Consider the following 18,763-nt stretch of genomic DNA (forward strand, 5'->3'; position numbering starts at 1 on the left):
ACCTTTGTCTGGTGTTTCTGTGTGGGTCACAGGGACTTCTCCTGGTCAGGGGTGAGGGTGATTTGCTCGTGTGTGTGCAGTACCTGTGGGCAACAGGGAGTGTTTATTAAGTGCCAACTGTGTGGGCTGGCTTGCATCAGACTCCCAGTTGAATCTCAAAGCAGAGAAACACTGTCTGGGACCCGGGAGCATCTGTGAACAGCCATGGCTGAGCTTCTCACCACCTACTCCGGCGTCGAGCTTACTGTTACAGGCACACTGTTGACTGTGTCTGTTCTTTTCACAGCATCTTTGCTTTAAAGCCCTGAAAGACAACGTGACCCACGCCCGTCTCCAACGGATAAGAAGGAATCTTGCTCACCAACAGCATGATGTCATGGTGAGGCCCTCTTCTGTACCAAGGCATTTCTTCTGATGGCCCTTCTTTCTCTTTTTTTTTTAACCTTTGTGCTTAGAGGTTTGTTCAGATCTTGAGACTCCAAAACCTTCAGGTCCATATTCTTCAGTGATCCATACCACAGGATAGAGAAACTTTTTTCTCTTATGTAATGCCGTTTTTTATCTGTTTGCTTAAGAAAAAAAATTGGTGATTGAATCAGAGGTCAAGCACTGTGGATTCAGCCTTGACCTGGGGAGTATAGTCTTAAGTCGTGCGTTCCAGGGACTTTGGTACCGTTTGCACCGTGTGTCTGTCGTCTTCAGTGGTTAATTTTCCTGAGGGTAACCAGCATTCTACCTTCATTTGTCAGTTGTGCTTCTGGGCATAGAAGGGGGTTTTCTAATTGTGAAAGTGTTCAAATGTACAGAAAAAATATAAAAAATAGTATAATAAATCTCAGTTTACCATTTAAGTTCAACAGTTGTTAACAATTGCTTTTTTTTCCTGAGTCATTTCAAAGTAAATTACAGATGTTTTGACACTTTACATCTAAACGTTTGAGTATGCATTGCCCCCAAATGAGGACATTTTGCTCTATAACCACAATATCATTATCATCCCTAACAAAACGAATAGTAATGCTCTAATACTAACCAGTGTGTGCTCACGCAGTCATGTCCAACTCTTTGCAACCCCTTGGACTGTAGCCTGCCAGGCTCCTCTGTCCATGGGATTTTCCAGGCAAGAATACTGGAGTGGGTTGCCATTTCTACTCCAGGGGGTCTTCCCGACCCAGGGACTGAACCTGGATCTCTTGCATCGTCAGGATTCTTTACCACTAGTGCCACCTGAGGAGCCCAGTATTAACCAATACCGAGCACATGTTGAAATTTCCATATTCAAATTCAGTTGCCCCAGACCCAAATGTGTTTATAGTTGTTTTTTACAAGCCAGGATTCAATTAAAAATTTATGACTTACTACATTGGGTTATGTCTCTTAAGACTCTAGTAAATCAATAAGCTTCCCCCACCCCCCATTTCTTTTGTTTAACATGTTTATTTTTTAATTGTGGTAAAACACACAAAACTTCATCTTAACCACTAAGTGTACAGTTCAGTGGCATTAAGTACATTAACATCACTGTGCACATCACCCATCTCCAGAATCCTTTCATCTTGCAGAACCAAAACAGTAAATCCCAGTCTCCTCCACCTCCCCCAGCCTCTGGCAACCACCGCTCTCCTTCCTGTCTCTGTGAATTTGACTGTTCCAGGTACCTCATATTTATAGAACTTTGCCCTTTTGTGACTGGATCATTTCACTTAGCATAACGTATATATGTATTTTTAATGACATTGACTTTTTGAAAAGGAAGACCAGTTTTTTGTACAGTCTTCCTATTCTCCATTTTTCTGTTTACTTTTGATGTCATTTGATTTCCCTTTTTCCTATGTAGCTCTTGTGAACTGGAAATTAGATCTAAGGGCTTGACTAGATTGAAGTTAAATGTTTTTTGGCAAGACTACTTCGTAGACAGTGAGCTCCCTTCACCAGGGTAAAGAATCTACCTGCCAGTGCAGGAGATGCAAGAGATCCAGGTTCAGTCCCTGCGTTGGGAAGATCTCCTGGAGTAAGAAATGGCAACCCACTCCAGTATTCTTCCCTGGGAAGTCCCATGGACAGAGGAGCATGGTGGGCTGCAGTCCATGGGATCACAAAAGATTCGTAAGTAGTAATATGTAATAAGATCAGTTTTAATTTCTAAAATGGTGTTGGCCTCCATGAGGCCCCGATTAGGAACAGCTTCTTCATTTTTATTTCCACAGATCTGATAGATTCAGCAGTTTGTTTTTTATGTTGGCCCAGAATAGTTCCATATAGTTTGGCCATAATTATTTTTCAAGTCTGTTACATGTCGGGTGTTCCAAATTGAGGTAATTCCTGCATCTTCTGGAGTTACAGATTCGCTACCTAATGGGTCAGGAGAGATCGTTTTGCATTAATGCACTTCCATTTCCTTCTTGTTTCACTTCAGCTGCTTCACAGGGTCTGGAACCTCTGGCAGTCGCGGCTCGAGCAGAGGGAGGAAAGAGAGCAGCTGCCCTTCCTGCGTGCTGCCTGGGACCACCGCAGGTAGGGACGTGGCCTGCAGGCTCCCCAGGGCCCGCTGTGACTTGCTTGCTGGTCTCTAGGAGTCATCACCGCCCTTCCCCACGTTACCGTGCAGATTCGGAAAGGCCCTGCCGTGGACCCGTGGTTCCTGCGCCTGCCTCTTCCGCTCGGTTGATGAGGTGGGAGGTGGGATGAGGAGCGCTTGTGCCGGTGCTCGGCCAGCAGCGCCTCAGGTCTCAGGCGTCGGTGACGTTCTGTCTTGGGATTCAGGCGTCATTAGTGTTACAGAGACGTCCCAGGCAGGTGGGTGTTTGTGGCTTGGTCTTGGAGGTTGTGAAGCATGTCCTCAGTTAAACATTCAGTTAGATTAAGTAAATAAAAGCATCACATGTCCACAGGGAAAACTCAGAATGTATAGAAAAGAAATAGAAAGTAAAAAGTAACGACTGCCTGGACGCCTTCCTTCAACGGCTTAGTCTTATTTTTCAGAGGGAACCGCTGTTCACTTTTTATTTTTTTTTGACTGCCCCTCGTGGCTTGTGGGATTTTTAATTCCCCCACCAGGGATTGAACCAGGGTCCTCAGCAGTGAGTGTGGAACCCTAACCACTGGATTGCCAGGGAATCCCCTTTTCTAAAAAAATTTTTTATTACTTTTTATTCACTTTCTTGCTGCAAGACATGTTCAATAAACCCTCCCCCAAGAGTATAACTTAATTTGCATAGCTATGGGTCCAATTTTGGAGCACTTTTTAATGAGTCAGTGAGAATCCCAGTATTTAGCCGACTCATATCGGAGCTGCCAGGGTATATTACTATTATAAGTCCTGTTTTACAAAGCTGAGTGTGGTTCTCAATCTTGGTATTATGTGAAGGCATGTCACAGACCAACATGGTCCTAAAAGACCCCAGAGTTTGGCCATAAAACCAGAAAGTTCAGCATACTGGGGGGATTTCATACATATTACCTAATTCCAAGTCCACTGTTCTTGGTGGTCCAATTTGGTTTACAAGAAAGCTGTTAAATTTTGGGGATTGGGCCACAGTCCAAAACCAGGGGTTGGTGGATTTCATGTCAGAAATCCGAAGTACCTGCACCCAGATTCACCTTCCTTAAAGTCAAAACAAAAGTTTAGAAGCCTGGAAGTGGGAGGGTGACTCCCTTGTGTTGTGTTTCGTTTCAGAATAATATTGCTTCGCAAGTGTTTCCGGCTGTGGTCACAGTCCACCCAGAAGAGGCGATCCCAGCAGGTACGGAGTTCCTCAGCTCAGCGGGCTCTGCTGGCTCACGTTCTTGGATCTGCTGGTGTTGGAGAGATTCTTAGGGAAGGCCTGTGTCAGGAGGCCTGGTGTTCTGGTTTGGAGGCAAGGGCACTGAAAAGCTCAAGGTTCTGCCCCAGGGCCCTCCAGGAGTGTCAAGGTCTGCATGACTCCCATCCCTGCCTCCATGTGCTTTGACAGCACAGCTGCTCTATGAAGGCGATGAGCGTATAAGCCATTCTGTTCACATCTTGACTGTCCTCAGCCAGCCCTTCATCCCGTGGGACCTTCGGGAGATGCCGGGGAAGGTGGAGAGCCTGAGTCCCATATCCCAGAGCTAAACCACGTGAGACACAGGTGCCCGCGGTGGTGGGAGGAGGCAGGTGGAGAAAGGCTTACCGAACAGCTGCTATGCCTGAGACCAAGCCAGGCCCTGAGAATGCAGCTATGATACAAAGCACAGGGGGTTCCTACTCTCACGGGGCTTGTAGTTCAGCCCCGGAGGGCCTCTAATGATGGCTGATCGCTGAACTGAGAAAGGTGGGTTTCCAGGCCACATCAGGCTCAGGGGAGTGTGTGTTCAATTGATGATGTCTGCAGGGCCTCACAGTAGGACATGGGCTGCTCAGCTCTTTGCTTGGCCTTCCCCCGGTGAAAACGGGCGGGACACGAACCAGGCTTCTCCTGGTTATTTTGCTGCTGCCCTCTCCACCTCCTCATCTATCTGCTGCTCGAGTCTGGCACATGGATCTAAGGAGCTTGGCTGGTTGCTTGGTTTGAACATCATACTGACTCCCTTGGGAGCTGGTCCTGTCTGCTCTTCTCCCTGTTCCTATTTCCACTCTGCCCTTCATAGCTGTGCACAGTCCAGCTGCCAGTCCTTCCTGGGTGTTCTCTGCCTGCTCCTGTTTCCCAGTCTGCCCACTGCCCTTTCAGCTCAGGTGTCAGCCCTGGCCCCTGCCCCTGTGCCACACGCAGCCTTCTCATCACCCAGCATTGGCTGCCCCCACCCTGTCCACCCCACCAGGCTCTAGGCTCCTTGAGCACAGAGCCTGCCCTGCCCCATTCATCTCCTGAACTGTTGGCCAAGGGCAGGCCCTGACTGTGTTTGGACGAGCGAGGGACACAGGTGAACAAACAGATGAGCTGCTGGTGACTGCTTCAGACTTTACCCCAAAGACCACCCCAGTGCTTGATGTTTGGGACAGATCAGAGCCTGGGTCGATTCTGCGTCACCTTTGCCTTCCACACCTGGAAAAGGCTTAGAATTGGTGCATTCTTTGACATCCCTTTGGATTATGTGGCTGTTTTGGAAAAGACATTGCCACCTGGTCTCTCAAGGTCATTTACTGCAAGCACAACAGAATATGAAGAAAGAGTCCTTTTAGAAAAAGAACATGAGCCCCCAAGTTGAAAGGTTATGTTTATTCAAGGTGGAAAAGAAGCAAAGGGTCTCATTGAATTTCTCCCTGAAAAAGAGGGATCCCCTCGACCCTGGGGCCCAGCACTGGAAGAAGGTCAAGGGTTGAGTCCTTATCTCTACAGGCCTCCAGCGCAGCCCACACAGTGGACGGTCTGAAAAATAGTAAGAGCCCTGCTCAGCTGTTGTGTTTTAAAAAACCTGTAGCTAACAATCTGGGTATTATTGCTTGGTTCAGATATCCAGGAACACATCAGTGCCTTTTATTTTAAGAAAAGATAAACATGTAATTTATTATGCGTTTCCTTCTATTTAAGAAGTGATATTACAAAGAATGGCGAGAATGTTTGCTTGTTGTTGAAGCTGGGTGAGAAGTCTGTGGGGATTTGTTTTATTATTGCTTCTACTCTTTTGTATACTTGAAAATGCCCATAAGCAATAGGTAGACATCACAGAAAATTTGAGAAGTGTACAAAGACATAAAAAAAGAAAAAAAATACCCATAATCCTGCCTCTAAGATGACATTTGGTGAGTAAACCTGATATTTTTTTTCCTCTGTGTGAGTAGGAGTGTGTGTACCCATATATTCACAAACACACACATAGGCATGCTGTAAAATTTTCTGTTGCTCTGTAAAAAAAAATCACTCCAAACTCAGTGGATTAAAACAACCACCACTTTATTATGTTTTAAGAATTCTGTGTGTCAAAAATAGAGAGGACATAGCAAGGATGATTGGTCTCTGCTCCGTGTTGCTGGGGCCTCTGCTGGTATGATTCTAGTGGCAGGGGGTTGGAGTCATTTAGCTTAGTTTCCTCACTCACTCACCTGGTTCTGGGGCTGGAATGACTCAAAGACAGGGCTCCACTGGGACTGTTAACTAGAGAGCCTATGCACGGCCTTCCCCAGAGGCTCGGGCTTCCTTTCAGCATGGCGGCCCCTGGGTAGCAGACTTCCTGTGTTGCAGCTTAGGGCTCCCAGAGTGTTCCCACGAACAGGACAGGAGCTATGTGGCTCTTTATGACCCAGCCTTTGAGGTCACTTAGTGTCACTTTCACCACTGGTCAAAGTAGTCACTGTCCACCCAGGTTCAAGGAAAGGAAGATCAAAGAGTTTGCAGTCTTGTTTTTTGGTTTTGTTTTATTTGTTGTTACCGTTTTTGGCTGAGGCATGGGGGTTTTAGTTCCCCAACCAGGGATGGAACCCGTGCCCCCCAGTGGTGGAAGCCCTAGCCACTGGACTGACAGGGAATTCCCTGCAGCCAGCCCTATCTTAAAAACCGCCACACATATGTATGCTTCCCCGCCACCCCAGGATTTTGTATCATGGAGGCATATGTATCATTCTGTCAGTGGTACATCTTCCTACTGATGTAGCCATAGAATAGCCATAGAATAGTAGTTTTTGTCAGTTGTTCAGCCGTGTCCAACTCTTTGTGGCCCTGTAGGCTGCAGCACACCAGGCTTCCTTGTCCTTCGCTACCTCCTGGAGTTTGCCCAAACTCATGTCCATTGAGTCAGTGATGCCATCCAACCATTTCACCCTCTGTCACCCTCTTCTCCTGCCCTCAATCTTTCCCAGCATCAGGGTCTTTTCCAGTGAGTCAGCTCTTCGCAACAGGTGGCCCAAATACTGAAGCTTCAGCATCAGTCCTTCCAGTGAATATTGAGGGTTGATTTCCGTTAGGATTGACTGGTTTGATCTCTTTGCTGTCTAAGGGACTCACAAGAGTCTTCTCTAGCACCACAATTCAAAAGCATCAGTTCTTCGGCGCTCAGCCTTCTTTATGGTCCAACTCTCAGATCTGTACATGATTACTGGAAAAACCATAGCTTTGACTAGATGGACCTTCATCAGCAAAGTGATGTTTCTGCTTTTTAATACTCTGTCTAGGTTTATCAAAAGTTTTCTTCCAGGAGCAAGTGTCTTTTAATTCCATGGCTGTGTCCCCATCCTCAGCGATTTTGGAGCCCAGGAAAATACAGTCTGTCAATCTTCCCATTTTTTCCTCCGTCTATTTGCCACAGAGTGTTGGGATCAGATGCCGTGATCTTAGTTTTCTGAATGTCCTGAAGTTTAAGCCAGCTTAAAACTGGACAGAACAGTAGTTGCCTTTTTTTCTTCCTGTTTTTTATTTAAATATACATGTTTTTTATTTTAATTTGTGTTGGCTTCTGCCATACAACAGTGCAAATCAGCCATAATCATACATACATCCCCCCTTTCCCTCCCTGATTGCATCCCTCTAGGTCATCACAGAGGGCCAGACGGGGCTCCCTGTGCCACACAGCACTTCTCCCCAGCCATCCGTCTGACACCTGATGGTGTCCATATGCAGAAGCTACTTCCCATTCTCCCACTCGCTCCCTCCCCCACTGTGTCCACAAACCCATCCTCCACATCTGTATCTCCAGTCCTTCCCTGCAGATAGTATCATTTTTTTAGATTCCATATATATGCATACATATGTTCGTTTTTCTGATTCACTGCACTCTGTAACAGGCTCTAGGTTCGTCCACCTCACTAGAACTGACTCATTCATTCTTTTTTACAGCTGAGTGATATTCTGATATATGTACCACAACTTCTTTTTCCATTCATCTGCTGATGGACATTTAGGTTGCTTCCGTGTCCTGGCTGTTGTAAACTGTGCTGCTGTGAACATTGGTACATGTGTCCTTTTTGATGATAGTTTTCTCAGGGTATATGCCCAGTAGTGGGGTTTCTGGGTCACATGGTAGATTTTACTGATCCTATAGTAGATTAAGTAGCCTTTTATAATTACATAAAAATTTAAAGACTCTGTATTTCAAAAAAGTATTATAAAATCAAAAGATACAGGGTGGAAACAAAAATTGATAACACACACAACAGAGGACTAATAAATTTAAGGTTCAAAAAACCCGTATATGTCACTGAGTTAAATGCTGACAGTCAGTAAACTGGGCAATGAGGATGAACACTTGGGCCATAGGACAAAACGTTAGATAGATACGCATACACACGCATATGGGGTCAAATGTAGGGAGAGACGCTTAATTCACTTTTAATGAAAGGCAAAGTTTTCCACCTATTATTTCATTTTTCACCTGTCATGTTGGCAGAAATTGGAAGTCATGCTTTTCATTTTAAAAGGTGTTTGTACCGGAAGCAGTCCTCCTTTGAGAATGTGACCTGGAAAGACTTTTTTTGTTTTTAATGTAAACTGCAAATGGTCATTCACGGTCTTCCCCTCAGCTGTTGCAGGCCAGAGCAGACGGCCACTTCCAGCAGAGAGCCCTGCCTGCAGCCTTCCAGGCGTGGAGGAGACTCTGGCGGTGGCGCCAGCAGCAGCGAGCCCTCGAGGCCCGGGCAGCGTGCTTTCACAGGTACCCCGCGCGGCTCTTCTCCGGCCACGTGTCTCGGGTCCAGGTCTGCTGCTGCCCATGCAGCCCTTTGTTTCGTTTCTCAGCCTGTTGGCACCGTCGGCCTGGGTTCTTCCTGGATTTTGAACACTGTAGGCTCACTGAGCTCGTCTGCCCGGAAGAGACAGCCCGTGTTTCCCCTGGGGAAACATTTGCCCATCTGTGTACAAGTGCTTCGAGAACTGCCCTGGTTTTATATCCCTTCCCGCATCACGAGCCGCAGTGAGCTGCTTTAAAGCTGCCCATCAGCGTCCCGGATCGGGGTGTGGCTGGACGTCGCATCACCTTGGCTGGCTTTCCTGAGCATGATTTCCCTGAAATGCTGGCTCCTCTTCCGCTGGACCATCTTTTCCCTCTCGATGGATGCGGTCTTCATGGGGGTGCTTCTTTAGTTGTGGTCAGTGTGAGCTTAGGTGCCCCGTGGCATGTGGGATCTTAGTTCCCCAACCAGGGATCAGCCTGGGACCTTTGTCAACCCCAACCGGGGACCTGTGTCCCTCACATTGGAAGGCGGTCTCTTAACTCCTAGGCCACCAGGGAAGTCCCTCAACCTGACTTTTTGAAGCCTTGAAAATATTGTCAGCAAAGTTAGGATGGACAGAACTCCATCCTTTTAGCTCCCGTGGGGGCAGCCTTGCCGAGAGCAGGTTTGCGCCACCCGTTAGTGGAGTACAGTGAAGAGGTCATTAATGACTAACTGGTGGCCACAGAGGTGTAGGTGTGGTGCGAGGGGAGAATGGAAAATACAGAAGCCCATTTGCCTGTGACGACATCATCTCCACTAATAATTTCCTTCTCACAGCAGCCCGGAGAGAACAGGTTCAAAGTGATAAATGACTCACCGTGTAACAACAGCCAGTGTTTACATTCAGGTCTTCCTGATTCCAAAGTCCAAGCATTTGCTGCTGGATCAGGAGGAAGGTCTTTTTATGACTTGGTTCAGTCCAGTCACTCAGTTGTGTCTGACTCTGCAACCCCATGGACTGCAGCACGCCAGGCCTCCCTGTCCATCAACAACTCCTGGAGTTCACCCAAACCCATGTCTATCGAGTCAGTGATGCCATCCAACCATCTCATCCTCTGTTGTCCCCTTCTCCTCCTGCCCTCAATCTTGCCCAGCATCAGGGTCTTTTCAAATGAATTCAGCTCTTCGCATCAGGTAGCCAAAGTATTGGAGTTTCAGCTTCAACATCGGACCTTCCAATGAACACCCAGGACTAGTCTCCTTTAGGATGGACTGCTTGGATCTCCTTGCAGTCCAAGGGACTCTCAAGAGTTTTCTCCAACACCACATTTCAAAAGCATCAATTCTTCAGTGCTCAGCTTTCTTCACAGTCTAACTCTCACATCCATACATGACCACTGGAAAAACCATAGCCTTGACTAGATGGACCTTTGTTGGCAAAGTAATGTCTCTGCTTTTTAGTATGCTGTCTAGGTTGGTCGTAACTTTCCAAGGAGTAAGCATCTTTTAATTTCATGGCTGCAGTCACTATCTGCGGTGGTTTTGGAGCCCTATGACCTGGTAGGAACTTTCAGTCTTGGTGAGGAGGAGAGACTGATGCTCAAGGGACAGTTGGAGAACAGTCCTAAAGAACAGGCCATCTGTGTCTTCACAGTGTCAACACAGGTTCTTCCAGGGCTCAGAGCTGGTGCTGAGGGGTGTGCCTGGGGAGGCTTGCTTTGTGGGTGGGGGAGAGTGGATGGTGGGATGAGGAGGGCCAGACTGAGGGGCCGCCTGATCCTGCAGGTAGATCGCGCACAGGTGTTTGACAGGTGCGTGGAAGTAGTGACACTTTGGATGTCGCCCTGAGCGCGGTGCGCATCACTTAGGGCACACACGGGGGACCAGCTCCGGGAGGTAGATCGCGGACAGGTGTTTGGCAGGTGCGTGGAAGTAGTGACACTTTGGATGTCGCCCTGAGCGCGGTGTGCATCACTTAGGGCACACACGGGGAGGGACCAGCTCCGGGAGAAGTGGACATGCACTTGGCTTTGGAGGCGCCGAACGCTGGTGTGAGAGGGTCAGCCAGAATCCTGGACTCCGTACACTAAGTTCAAGGAGGTGCTTTTAGTGGGTGGCCACGAAGCAGAGAGGCTGGCGTGGGCTGGCACTTATCTCTGCCCCCTCTGCTGCAGAGAGGGGCTTTGCCTTAGTTTCCGTACTGAGGTCTAATGTAAGAGGCATTCAACAAATGGCTTCACTACCTACAACATACGTTTCCTTTACAAATGAGCTGGTTCTGTTGCTTGCTTGTTTGTATTTTGGGATGTTATGAGGACCAGAAATCAAGGGCACCTTCAAAGCAGCCCAGAGGAGCTCCTAAAAGGGATGTGGTTGGCGTCAGCCTTGGGCGAGTTTAGAACCATCACTTGAGACAAAAGTGTGGAGGGCGAATCAAGGTAGGGAGTCAGATGGAGGCTTGAAGGCTGGCGAAAAAGATCTAGACTTTACTTCTTTGGGTTTAGTTGGATCTTTTTAGAAAACTCAGTTTTTCAGGTTCCTGCCTTCCTGGTTCACGAGGAGGCGGAGTAATTGGGAACCTGGCTTAGAAGCCGACAGGCCCGACTGAGTGCAGACCACACTGCACGCTTGGCAGCTCTGTGGCTCTGGGCAAGTCACTCAGTCTCTCTGAGCCCCAGTTTCCTCAAATGTAAAATGGAGATGAAGTGATAATATCCCACAGGGTTGCCATGACCATTGAGTAGGATAATCCATCCCCTGGAACTGATTTGTGGCTCTTAAGGTAAATTGATGTCCATGGGTTTGGTTTCGAGTTTAGCAAATCAAAGTTCCAAAAAAAAAAAGCATATGTTCTATCTTTCCATAATTCTTGGGGTACTTAAAAAAATATTTCAGGAATATAAACTGAATTCATGGTGGAATCTCATGAATTATGACTAAATAGTTTTATTAACCAGCCAGTGAAACATTATACTGAGAATGAGGCGATACCATTTGCCTTTTTTTTTTTTAATTGAGCTAAAATTTACATACAGTAAAAGGTATAGATGTTAAGCAAGTAGATTGAATTTTTACAGATTGCGTCGCAGGATAACTAGCACCCCACCTGAGATACAGAATGCTTCCATCATCCCGGAGAGTTCCTTCCTGCCCTTTTCCAGTCAGTTCCTACCCGCACGAGTAATCCCTGTTCTGCGTTCTGCCCTTCTAGGTTCGTTTTTGTGTGGTTTTGAACTTTGCACAATGGGATCATATAGTACCTGCTCTATTGTGTCTTCGAGTCTTTTAAAGTTCAGCCTAATGTTTTTGAGATTGAGCCAGGTTATTGCATGTATCTATAGCTGTTTTTAACTTGCTGAGTAGTATTCAATTGTATGTGTCTAAGACACTGTTTCGATCTGTTTTAACATAGGAGTTGTTTTCCAGTTTGAGGCCGTCGTACCTAAGGCTACTGTGGACACTGTTTTAGTGGAACACATTTTCGCTTCTCTTGGGTCGATACCTTGAAGTAGACTTCTGGGTCAGAGGGTGGGCATCTGCTTAATCTTGTAGGTGGCTATAGCATTTTCTGCTCAAACCAGAAAACCTGAGGATTCTGGTTGCTCCAGCATCCTCACCAACATTAAAATATTTTTTTATTTATTTTTGGTTGTGCTAGGTGTTCGTTGCTTCGTGGGCTTTTCTCTACTTGTGGCGAGTGGAGGCTGCTCTCTAGTTGCGGTGTGTGGGCTTCTTATTGCAGTGGCTTCTCGCTGCTGAGCGCAGGCTCGAGGGCATGCAGGCTTCAGTAGCTGGGGCTGAAGGGCTCTAAAGCACAGGCTCATTAGTTGCGGCGCATGGGCTTAGGTGCTCCACAGCATGTGGGATCTTCCCAAGTCAGGGCTCGAACTTGTGTCCCTTGCATTGCAAGGCAGATTCTCAACCACTGGCCTGCCAGGGAAGCCCCAACATTGCTCTCGAAGTCTTTTCAGCTTTGCTGTTTCAGTGGGTATGTGGAGAGCAGTTTCATTTTCCTGAGGACTAATGATGTACAGCATTTCTTTAAAGCCTGATTGTTGCTGTTCATTCGCTAAGGCTTGTCCGACTCTTTGTGACCCCGTGGACTGCAGCACGTCAGGCTTTGCTGTCCTTCACTATCTCCTGGAGTTTGCCCAAACTCATGTCCATTGAGTTGGTGATGCACTCAGCCTTCTTTATGGTCAAACTCTCACATCCTTACATGACTGCTGGAAAAACCATGAAAGTCGCTCGGCCGTGTCCAACTATTTATGACCCCATGGACTGACAGTCCATGGAATTCTCCAGATCAGAATACTGGAGTGGGTAGCCTTTCCTTTCTCCGGGGGATCTTCCCAACCCAGAGATTGAACCCAGGTCTCCCACATTGGAGGCGGATTCTTTACCAGCTGAGCCACCAGGGAAGCCCAAGAATACTGGAGTGAGTAGCCTACCTTCTCCAGTGGATCTTCCCAACCCAGGAATTAAACCGGGGTCTTTACCAACTGAGCTGTCGGGGAAGCCCACAGCCTTGACTGATCAGACCTTTGTTGGCAAAGTGACGTCTCTTCCTTAAAGCTCATGAGCCAGAAACAGGACATGTGTAATTTGACCAAGTCAGATTGACTGCCAGGAAGGAGGGAGCTCTGGAGTGCTGCTCTCTGTACACGAGGGAAGGGAATTTGTAACCGAGGAGGCTCTAAGAGAAAGAGGGTTCCTTTTTGGATGGATCGCTGTTTCTGAGGCCAGATGGGGCGGGTTGAGAGGTGGGGACTCACTTGGGAGCATTGTCATCGTGAGTGTCCTCGGGAGTGAGTGGTCACAGCAGAGCTTATCTGGGCATCACTGCTGAGGACAAGGGGGTCCTCGTGGCGTCTGACAGCTGCCGCGTCACCAAGGGAGAAGCAGGCTTGGCTTGTGGTTGGCTTCATCAAGTGTGGGAGTCCTCCAGACCTGATGCATGGTCGGGCTGCATTTACGCTTTTCAGTCTGAGCTGATTTTCATCCTTGGAATACCAGACAGGTTTTGATCCTTTTGGCCTTTATCACATGCTCACTGACCACTTTATACCTTTTGGGAGGTGTCCGTTCAAGTCTTTCTCCTAGTTTTTAAGAGAATTGAATTGTGTGTCTTTTAAAAACTCTTACTGATTTGTAGAAGATTTTAAAAATATTTTCTGGATACCAGCTCTTTGTTGGACTACGGTATTGAAAATACTCTCTTCCAGGATGTGGCTGGCTTTTTCATTTTCTAACTATTTATTTTAACTGAGAGCAAAGTAGGTGATTATATATGTACTGACGTGAATTAACTGTGTTTTGTTTTCATTTTTTTGTGAGCGGAAGTGTTTAATTTCAGTACGGTCCAATTCCTTGATTTTTTTTTTCCTTTGATAATTTGTGATTTGGGGATTCCCAGAAATAATTTGCGGTCTCTGCCTCAGCTCAGCAAGATTGTCGTGCTGTCCTCGGCCTCCCTCCCCTGACCCCAGTGTCCAGAAGGTGCCCCCCAGGCGAAATGGGGCTCACCTTGCACGTTCCCTGTCCCTCGATGATCACACCTGCGGTGCCTGGAAACAGTAACTTCGTGCATCTTGTCCCAGTTTGTACCACGTGGACGGATGGGTTGCTGTGTCCTGGCAGGAAGTGCAGCTCTTTGTTCTGAGTGGTGTATCCGACGGGTTAAACGCCAGGGTCGCTGTCTCCCGTCCCCCAGCATCAGTCCTAATGGCTTTGCCAAGGCACAGCCCCTGCAGGCTGTTGACCAGTTGTCCCAGTGCTGCTTCCCTGGTGGCTCAGACAGTAAGCTGTCTGCCTACAGTGCGGGAGACCTGGGTTCGATCCCTGGGTTGGGAAGATCCTCTGGATCTGGCAACCCACTCCAGTACTCTTGCCTGGAAAATCCCGCGAACTGAGGAGCCTGGTAGGCTACAGTCTATGGGGTCACAAAGAGTCGGACACGACTGAGCGACTTCACTCACTCACTCACTCACTCACGGTGTGCAGGTAGGCCTGGGCAGAGGTGCAGACCATCTCTCTGTCCACTTCACCTGAAATACTTGTTTGAACTTCTTTTTCTTGGGGCCCAGCTCAGCTTTGTGTTTTCCGGCTTCTGTTTTTAACTGCTTGCCCTAAGGACGTGGGTAGCAGCAGCCTGGCTGCTCAGCAGGGACTGGAAGGGCTTTCCCTGCGCCCGTCGAGCACTGTGGGTAATTGAGCGTGGGGCGCAGGAAGAAACAGGGTCTCCAGGCCTGAGTCGTCTTCACGCCGTGTGGGTGAGGCCGGAAACTGTGTGGAATGTGTCAGGTCATTTGGGGGGTTTGGCTTTTGTCTGCTTTCCTTGCTCCCCACCTGGGCTTATTTGGCTCTTAATATAAGAGAAAAAACCCAGTCATTTGGAACGTATCATTCTTGTGGAGTTAAGTGCTCTCCTGTTATTCACTCTTTTCAGGGAGGTGTTAGAGAAGCAGGTGTTTGCCATCTGGTGTCAGAAGATGTCTCAGCATCGAGAACACCGCTTGGCAGAGAGGATGGTGAGTGGCTCCCCCGGGGCCCCCCAGGGAGGTGCTGGGACACTCAGGGCCTGCTTCAGGCCTCCACCTGGCGCCTTGCCCCTGAGGACGCTGCTGGACACAGACCCATGCTGCAGGGTGACCCGCCTGCAGCCAGGTTTCACGAGGCCAGGGCAGGGCCTGGCATCTGTTTCCTTGTCTGTCAGTGGACTCTGCAGATGGTTTCTGGGCCCGCCCAGCTCCTGCATGTCCAGCTCTTCCGCCTTGGTCATCGCTCGGGGCCTGGACTTTTCCTGGCTTCCGTACCGCCGCCTCTGTGACCCTTCCAGTCTCTCCTGCCACAGGCCGTGCTCCATGCAGAGCAGCACCTTCTGCAGAAATCATGGTCCTTGTGGCGCCAGCAGGCAGCGGCACACCGCCTGGAGCAGCAGCAGCATGCACTGGCCTGTGCCCACCACCACCTCGGGCGGCTCAGGAAGGCCTTCTGTGTCTGGAGGGAGGGCTCCCGAGGGCTCAGAACAGAGTGAGTGGCTACTCGTGCCTTGGAAACCCTTCCCCACTCGGGGCAGCTTTGACTGTAGTGGCAGACTGTTAGCTCTGAGCGTCTGCCGGGGGGTGGGGAGGTGGTCGTGTCAGCCTGGATTCTGGTCTTAAGTCCCGGAAATTCAACTTGAAACCGTCTAAGCAAAACTGGGGCTGCAGTGGGAGGCTCCTGGGGTGTTCATGGATCTCTGGACTCAGGACCTTGGCTGGTCAGCAGGGCCTATGGACCTGAGGTCCCGCCCGTCAGCTCCATCCTGCTCACTGATTGGGGCCACTTGAAGCGCCCATGGCCGGGGCAGACTATGGCAGTTTCACCATACCCCGTAGTCAGGGACCAGGGCAGACAACCCTGTGTGCCCGGCAGGCGTCGTCCTGCCCTGGGTTCTCTCTTGATCTGCTTTGTGCTCCGAGGGTCTCTCACTTCTGGAACTCTGGCCACATTGAACCTCCTCCTCAGTTACCTGTTCCCACACGAACACAGAGCCCTGTGAATTTGTCCACAAAAATTGGGCTGCGTGAGTGCTGTTCTGGGTGGAACGCCCAAATCCTTTGTCAGCTGTTCCCAAAAGGTCTTGATTCCCCTGCATGTTTAAGACCCCCTGGGCAGGGTCCCGGCTGCAGTGGGGTAACCCTCGAGAGGGCCTTCACAGGGTCTGGGCTGAGTGCCAGCTGTCTCCCTGCAGGAGGACGGGCACTATGCGGGCTGCACGGTTCCACGCGGCATGGCTTCTGCGCCGGGCCTGGACCAGGTGGCGGGAGGTGAGGCCTTGGCACATGGGCACTGCCCGCCTGGGGCTGTGGGTGGGTGGAGCCTCATCAGGGTGACTCAGGGCGAACACAGGGTCTCCTCCACGGCCCCGCGGAAACCACCTTCCCCTGAGTGTGTGCAGGAGGCCGGGCGGCAGCTGGGGTGAGTGCCCAGCTGGTTTCATGAGACGACTGGGCATAGGTCCCCGCTGTGGCAGGTGCCAGGCTGTCCCTCCTGGACGCTCTGAGTCTAAAGTTCCTGGTCTAACGGTTCACAGACGTCCTCTTCAGGGCGAAAAATGTTCACACTGCTGCTGGTTCGCACTGAACCGCAGGAGGCATTTGCCCCATGTCATCCTCACAGCCCTCTAAGACAGCCCTCTAAAAACAACGTGTTTACAGAGGAGGATGCTGGGCTTGGGGTTAATAACCACTTTACCCGAGCTTCCCCAAACCAAGAGTGAGACCGAGGCACGGCCAAGCCCCCTCAGCCCTGGGCCCGCGGCGGCCGGCTCTCTCCTCTCCGCAGCGCCGGGCCCTGCGCAGTGCCGAGTGGCGGAAGCTGGCGCGAGCCGACCTGCACCACCAGCACAGCTTGCTGCACAGGGCGCTGCAGACCTGGGGGGTACGCGATGCCGCGGTCCCCCAGACCTCCTCGGCTGGCAGGGAGGGGGATTCCGAAGACTTGGTTCCCCTTCCTTGTTCCTCCCGCCTCTCCCGAGGTAGTAATTCCACAAGACTCAGAGCAAGTGCCCTGGCCAGTGGGTCTTACACCCCTGAGCTAGTTCTCTGTCCTTCCCTGGGGGCCAGGGGCCTGGGGGCTGGACTCACCAGGTGAGGGCATAGCTGGTCCTCTCGCTGTTCCTGGGTGGGCTCCTGGCCTCCCCCCACCCTCTGTGCTGCCTGCTCTGGGCATCACAGGCCCTGTACCCCTGCGGCTGCCCCAGGGTGACAAGCGCTGCGGCCCGGGTCCTCCAGTCCTCCTGGTCATCTGCAGGTTTATCAGAGCCGGGTGCGGAGCGTGCTGCAGGAGGCGGCTGCCAGGGAGAGCCGGCACAAGAGGCGGCTGCTGCGGTGAGTCCGCACGTCCCTGGCACAGCCCAGGGACCGGGGAGCAGGCTGCAGACCACGGCAGGTTGGGGGGACCCCAGCCAGGGTCTGGCAGTCACGCCTGGCTGCCTCCTGCTGCTGAGAGCAAGGCTTCGGTGTTTCCAGTGCTGGTGCTGCTCACTGGGGCCTCACGTGTCTTGAACCCACACTGTGTGCTGAGCGGGGCCTCTGGGAGGCACCTGTGCCATCTCCCGCGTGTCTTGTTCATCTGAGTACCTTTCCCTGACCGTTCAGACCTGCGGGAGGTACCTTGTCACCTCTGCTCCCTCCCAGGCCCACCTCCTGCCCTCCCCCACCCCTGCTCTAGGCCTCTCTCCAGCCTCTGGGCCCGTCTGCGTCTCGCACGTGGGCTCACTCACGCCCCTCGGCCGCGCTGTGTTCTTCCCCTGCCTCGGGCTGTTGAGCACCTGCTGTTCCGGGCTGTGCGTGCCTTCCTCAGTCTCCCCGCTGCACCTCTCTCAGCGTGGATGCAGCGCCTCTGTCGCTGTCACCGGGTTGCAGCCCTGTGTTCCCCGTGGCGCCTGAATGCACGAGGCCGTGGTGCCCGTGGTGCTCCCACGGCACCGCTCAGCCGCGTGCGGGGTGTGCAGTCAACGTAAATCGTCCGTGCGACGGACACGCTCGGGTGTGGGGAGACCTCGATTCACGACCAAGCAGAAGAGCCTCGCACTGTCCACCCCCAGGTCACCTGTCCCCCCGTGTGCCCGCAGGCATGTGTTACGTCGCTGGAGAGAGAACGCCATGGCCCAAGCAGACGAAGCAAACAAGATGTCCCGGGCGGCAGCTCACTACAGGAGGACTCTGTGCTCCAAGGTGAGCCCTGTGGGCCAGCTGGCCGCCGGGGGGCTGGGGCCACGTTCCTGCCAGGGGGCGGCCTGGAAGTGCCTCCAGAGGTGTGAACTGAACGAGGAGCCCAGAACAAGAGACAGCGCCCTTCTGCACATACACAGCTGGGCCAGCAGGCGGGCTTGTGTACTCACTCCTTTTACTGAATTCTGAACCAACATCCGTAAAACAAAGGCAGGGTGTATACTGACTGTGAACCAGCTCTCCCCAGAACCAGGGTTGCCCACACACGTGGAACCTTCCCTTGGGACGCCACGCCTCTGTCTCCTCGTATCATCACGGGGAGGCCTCCCTGACCCCTGCTGCTCTTTGGCCTTGCGGGATTCATGGCCTCGGGGGCTTTCTGTAGAGCCTCCTGGAAAGTGAGGTCATTGGTCACAGTTGGCAGGAATTGGTGCCCTGGCTCCACATGCTGGGGGTGCATGGGAACAAGTCACATCATGTGACAGGACGCACATGCCGTGGT

At 50.8% G+C, this 18,763-nt stretch overlaps 1 protein-coding gene across 14 annotated transcripts in view; it reads left to right on the top strand.

Moving 5' to 3' along the window:
- The window catches only part of SFI1 (SFI1 centrin binding protein), a 97,513-nt gene that overhangs the window by 65,969 nt on the left and 12,781 nt on the right, over positions 1–18,763 (top strand). For 10 of the 14 annotated variants that reach the window (XR_009730482.1, XM_061385442.1, XM_061385440.1 and 7 more), the window contains 10 exons: positions 287–379; positions 2,417–2,514; positions 3,677–3,743; positions 8,411–8,541; positions 14,991–15,072; positions 15,381–15,574; positions 16,278–16,353; positions 16,871–16,966; positions 17,339–17,415; positions 18,162–18,264. Coding sequence is in view for 13 of the 14 variants with exons in the window: in XM_061385442.1 (XP_061241426.1) it covers positions 287–379; positions 2,417–2,514; positions 3,677–3,743; positions 8,411–8,541; positions 14,991–15,072; positions 15,381–15,574; positions 16,278–16,353; positions 16,871–16,966; positions 17,339–17,415; positions 18,162–18,264 (1,017 nt within the window). In the remaining variant the exon portion in view is untranslated. The remainder of the gene's footprint in view (positions 1–286; positions 380–2,416; positions 2,515–3,676; positions 3,744–8,410; positions 8,542–14,990; positions 15,073–15,380; positions 15,575–16,277; positions 16,354–16,870; positions 16,967–17,338; positions 17,416–18,161; positions 18,265–18,763) is intronic. The other 4 variants (XM_061385444.1, XM_061385445.1, XM_061385447.1 and 1 more) reach the window with 4 other exon arrangements.

Source organism: Bos javanicus, chromosome 17 (assembly GCF_032452875.1).
Source record: "Bos javanicus breed banteng chromosome 17, ARS-OSU_banteng_1.0, whole genome shotgun sequence".
NCBI classification, from domain to species: domain Eukaryota; kingdom Metazoa; phylum Chordata; class Mammalia; order Artiodactyla; family Bovidae; genus Bos; species Bos javanicus.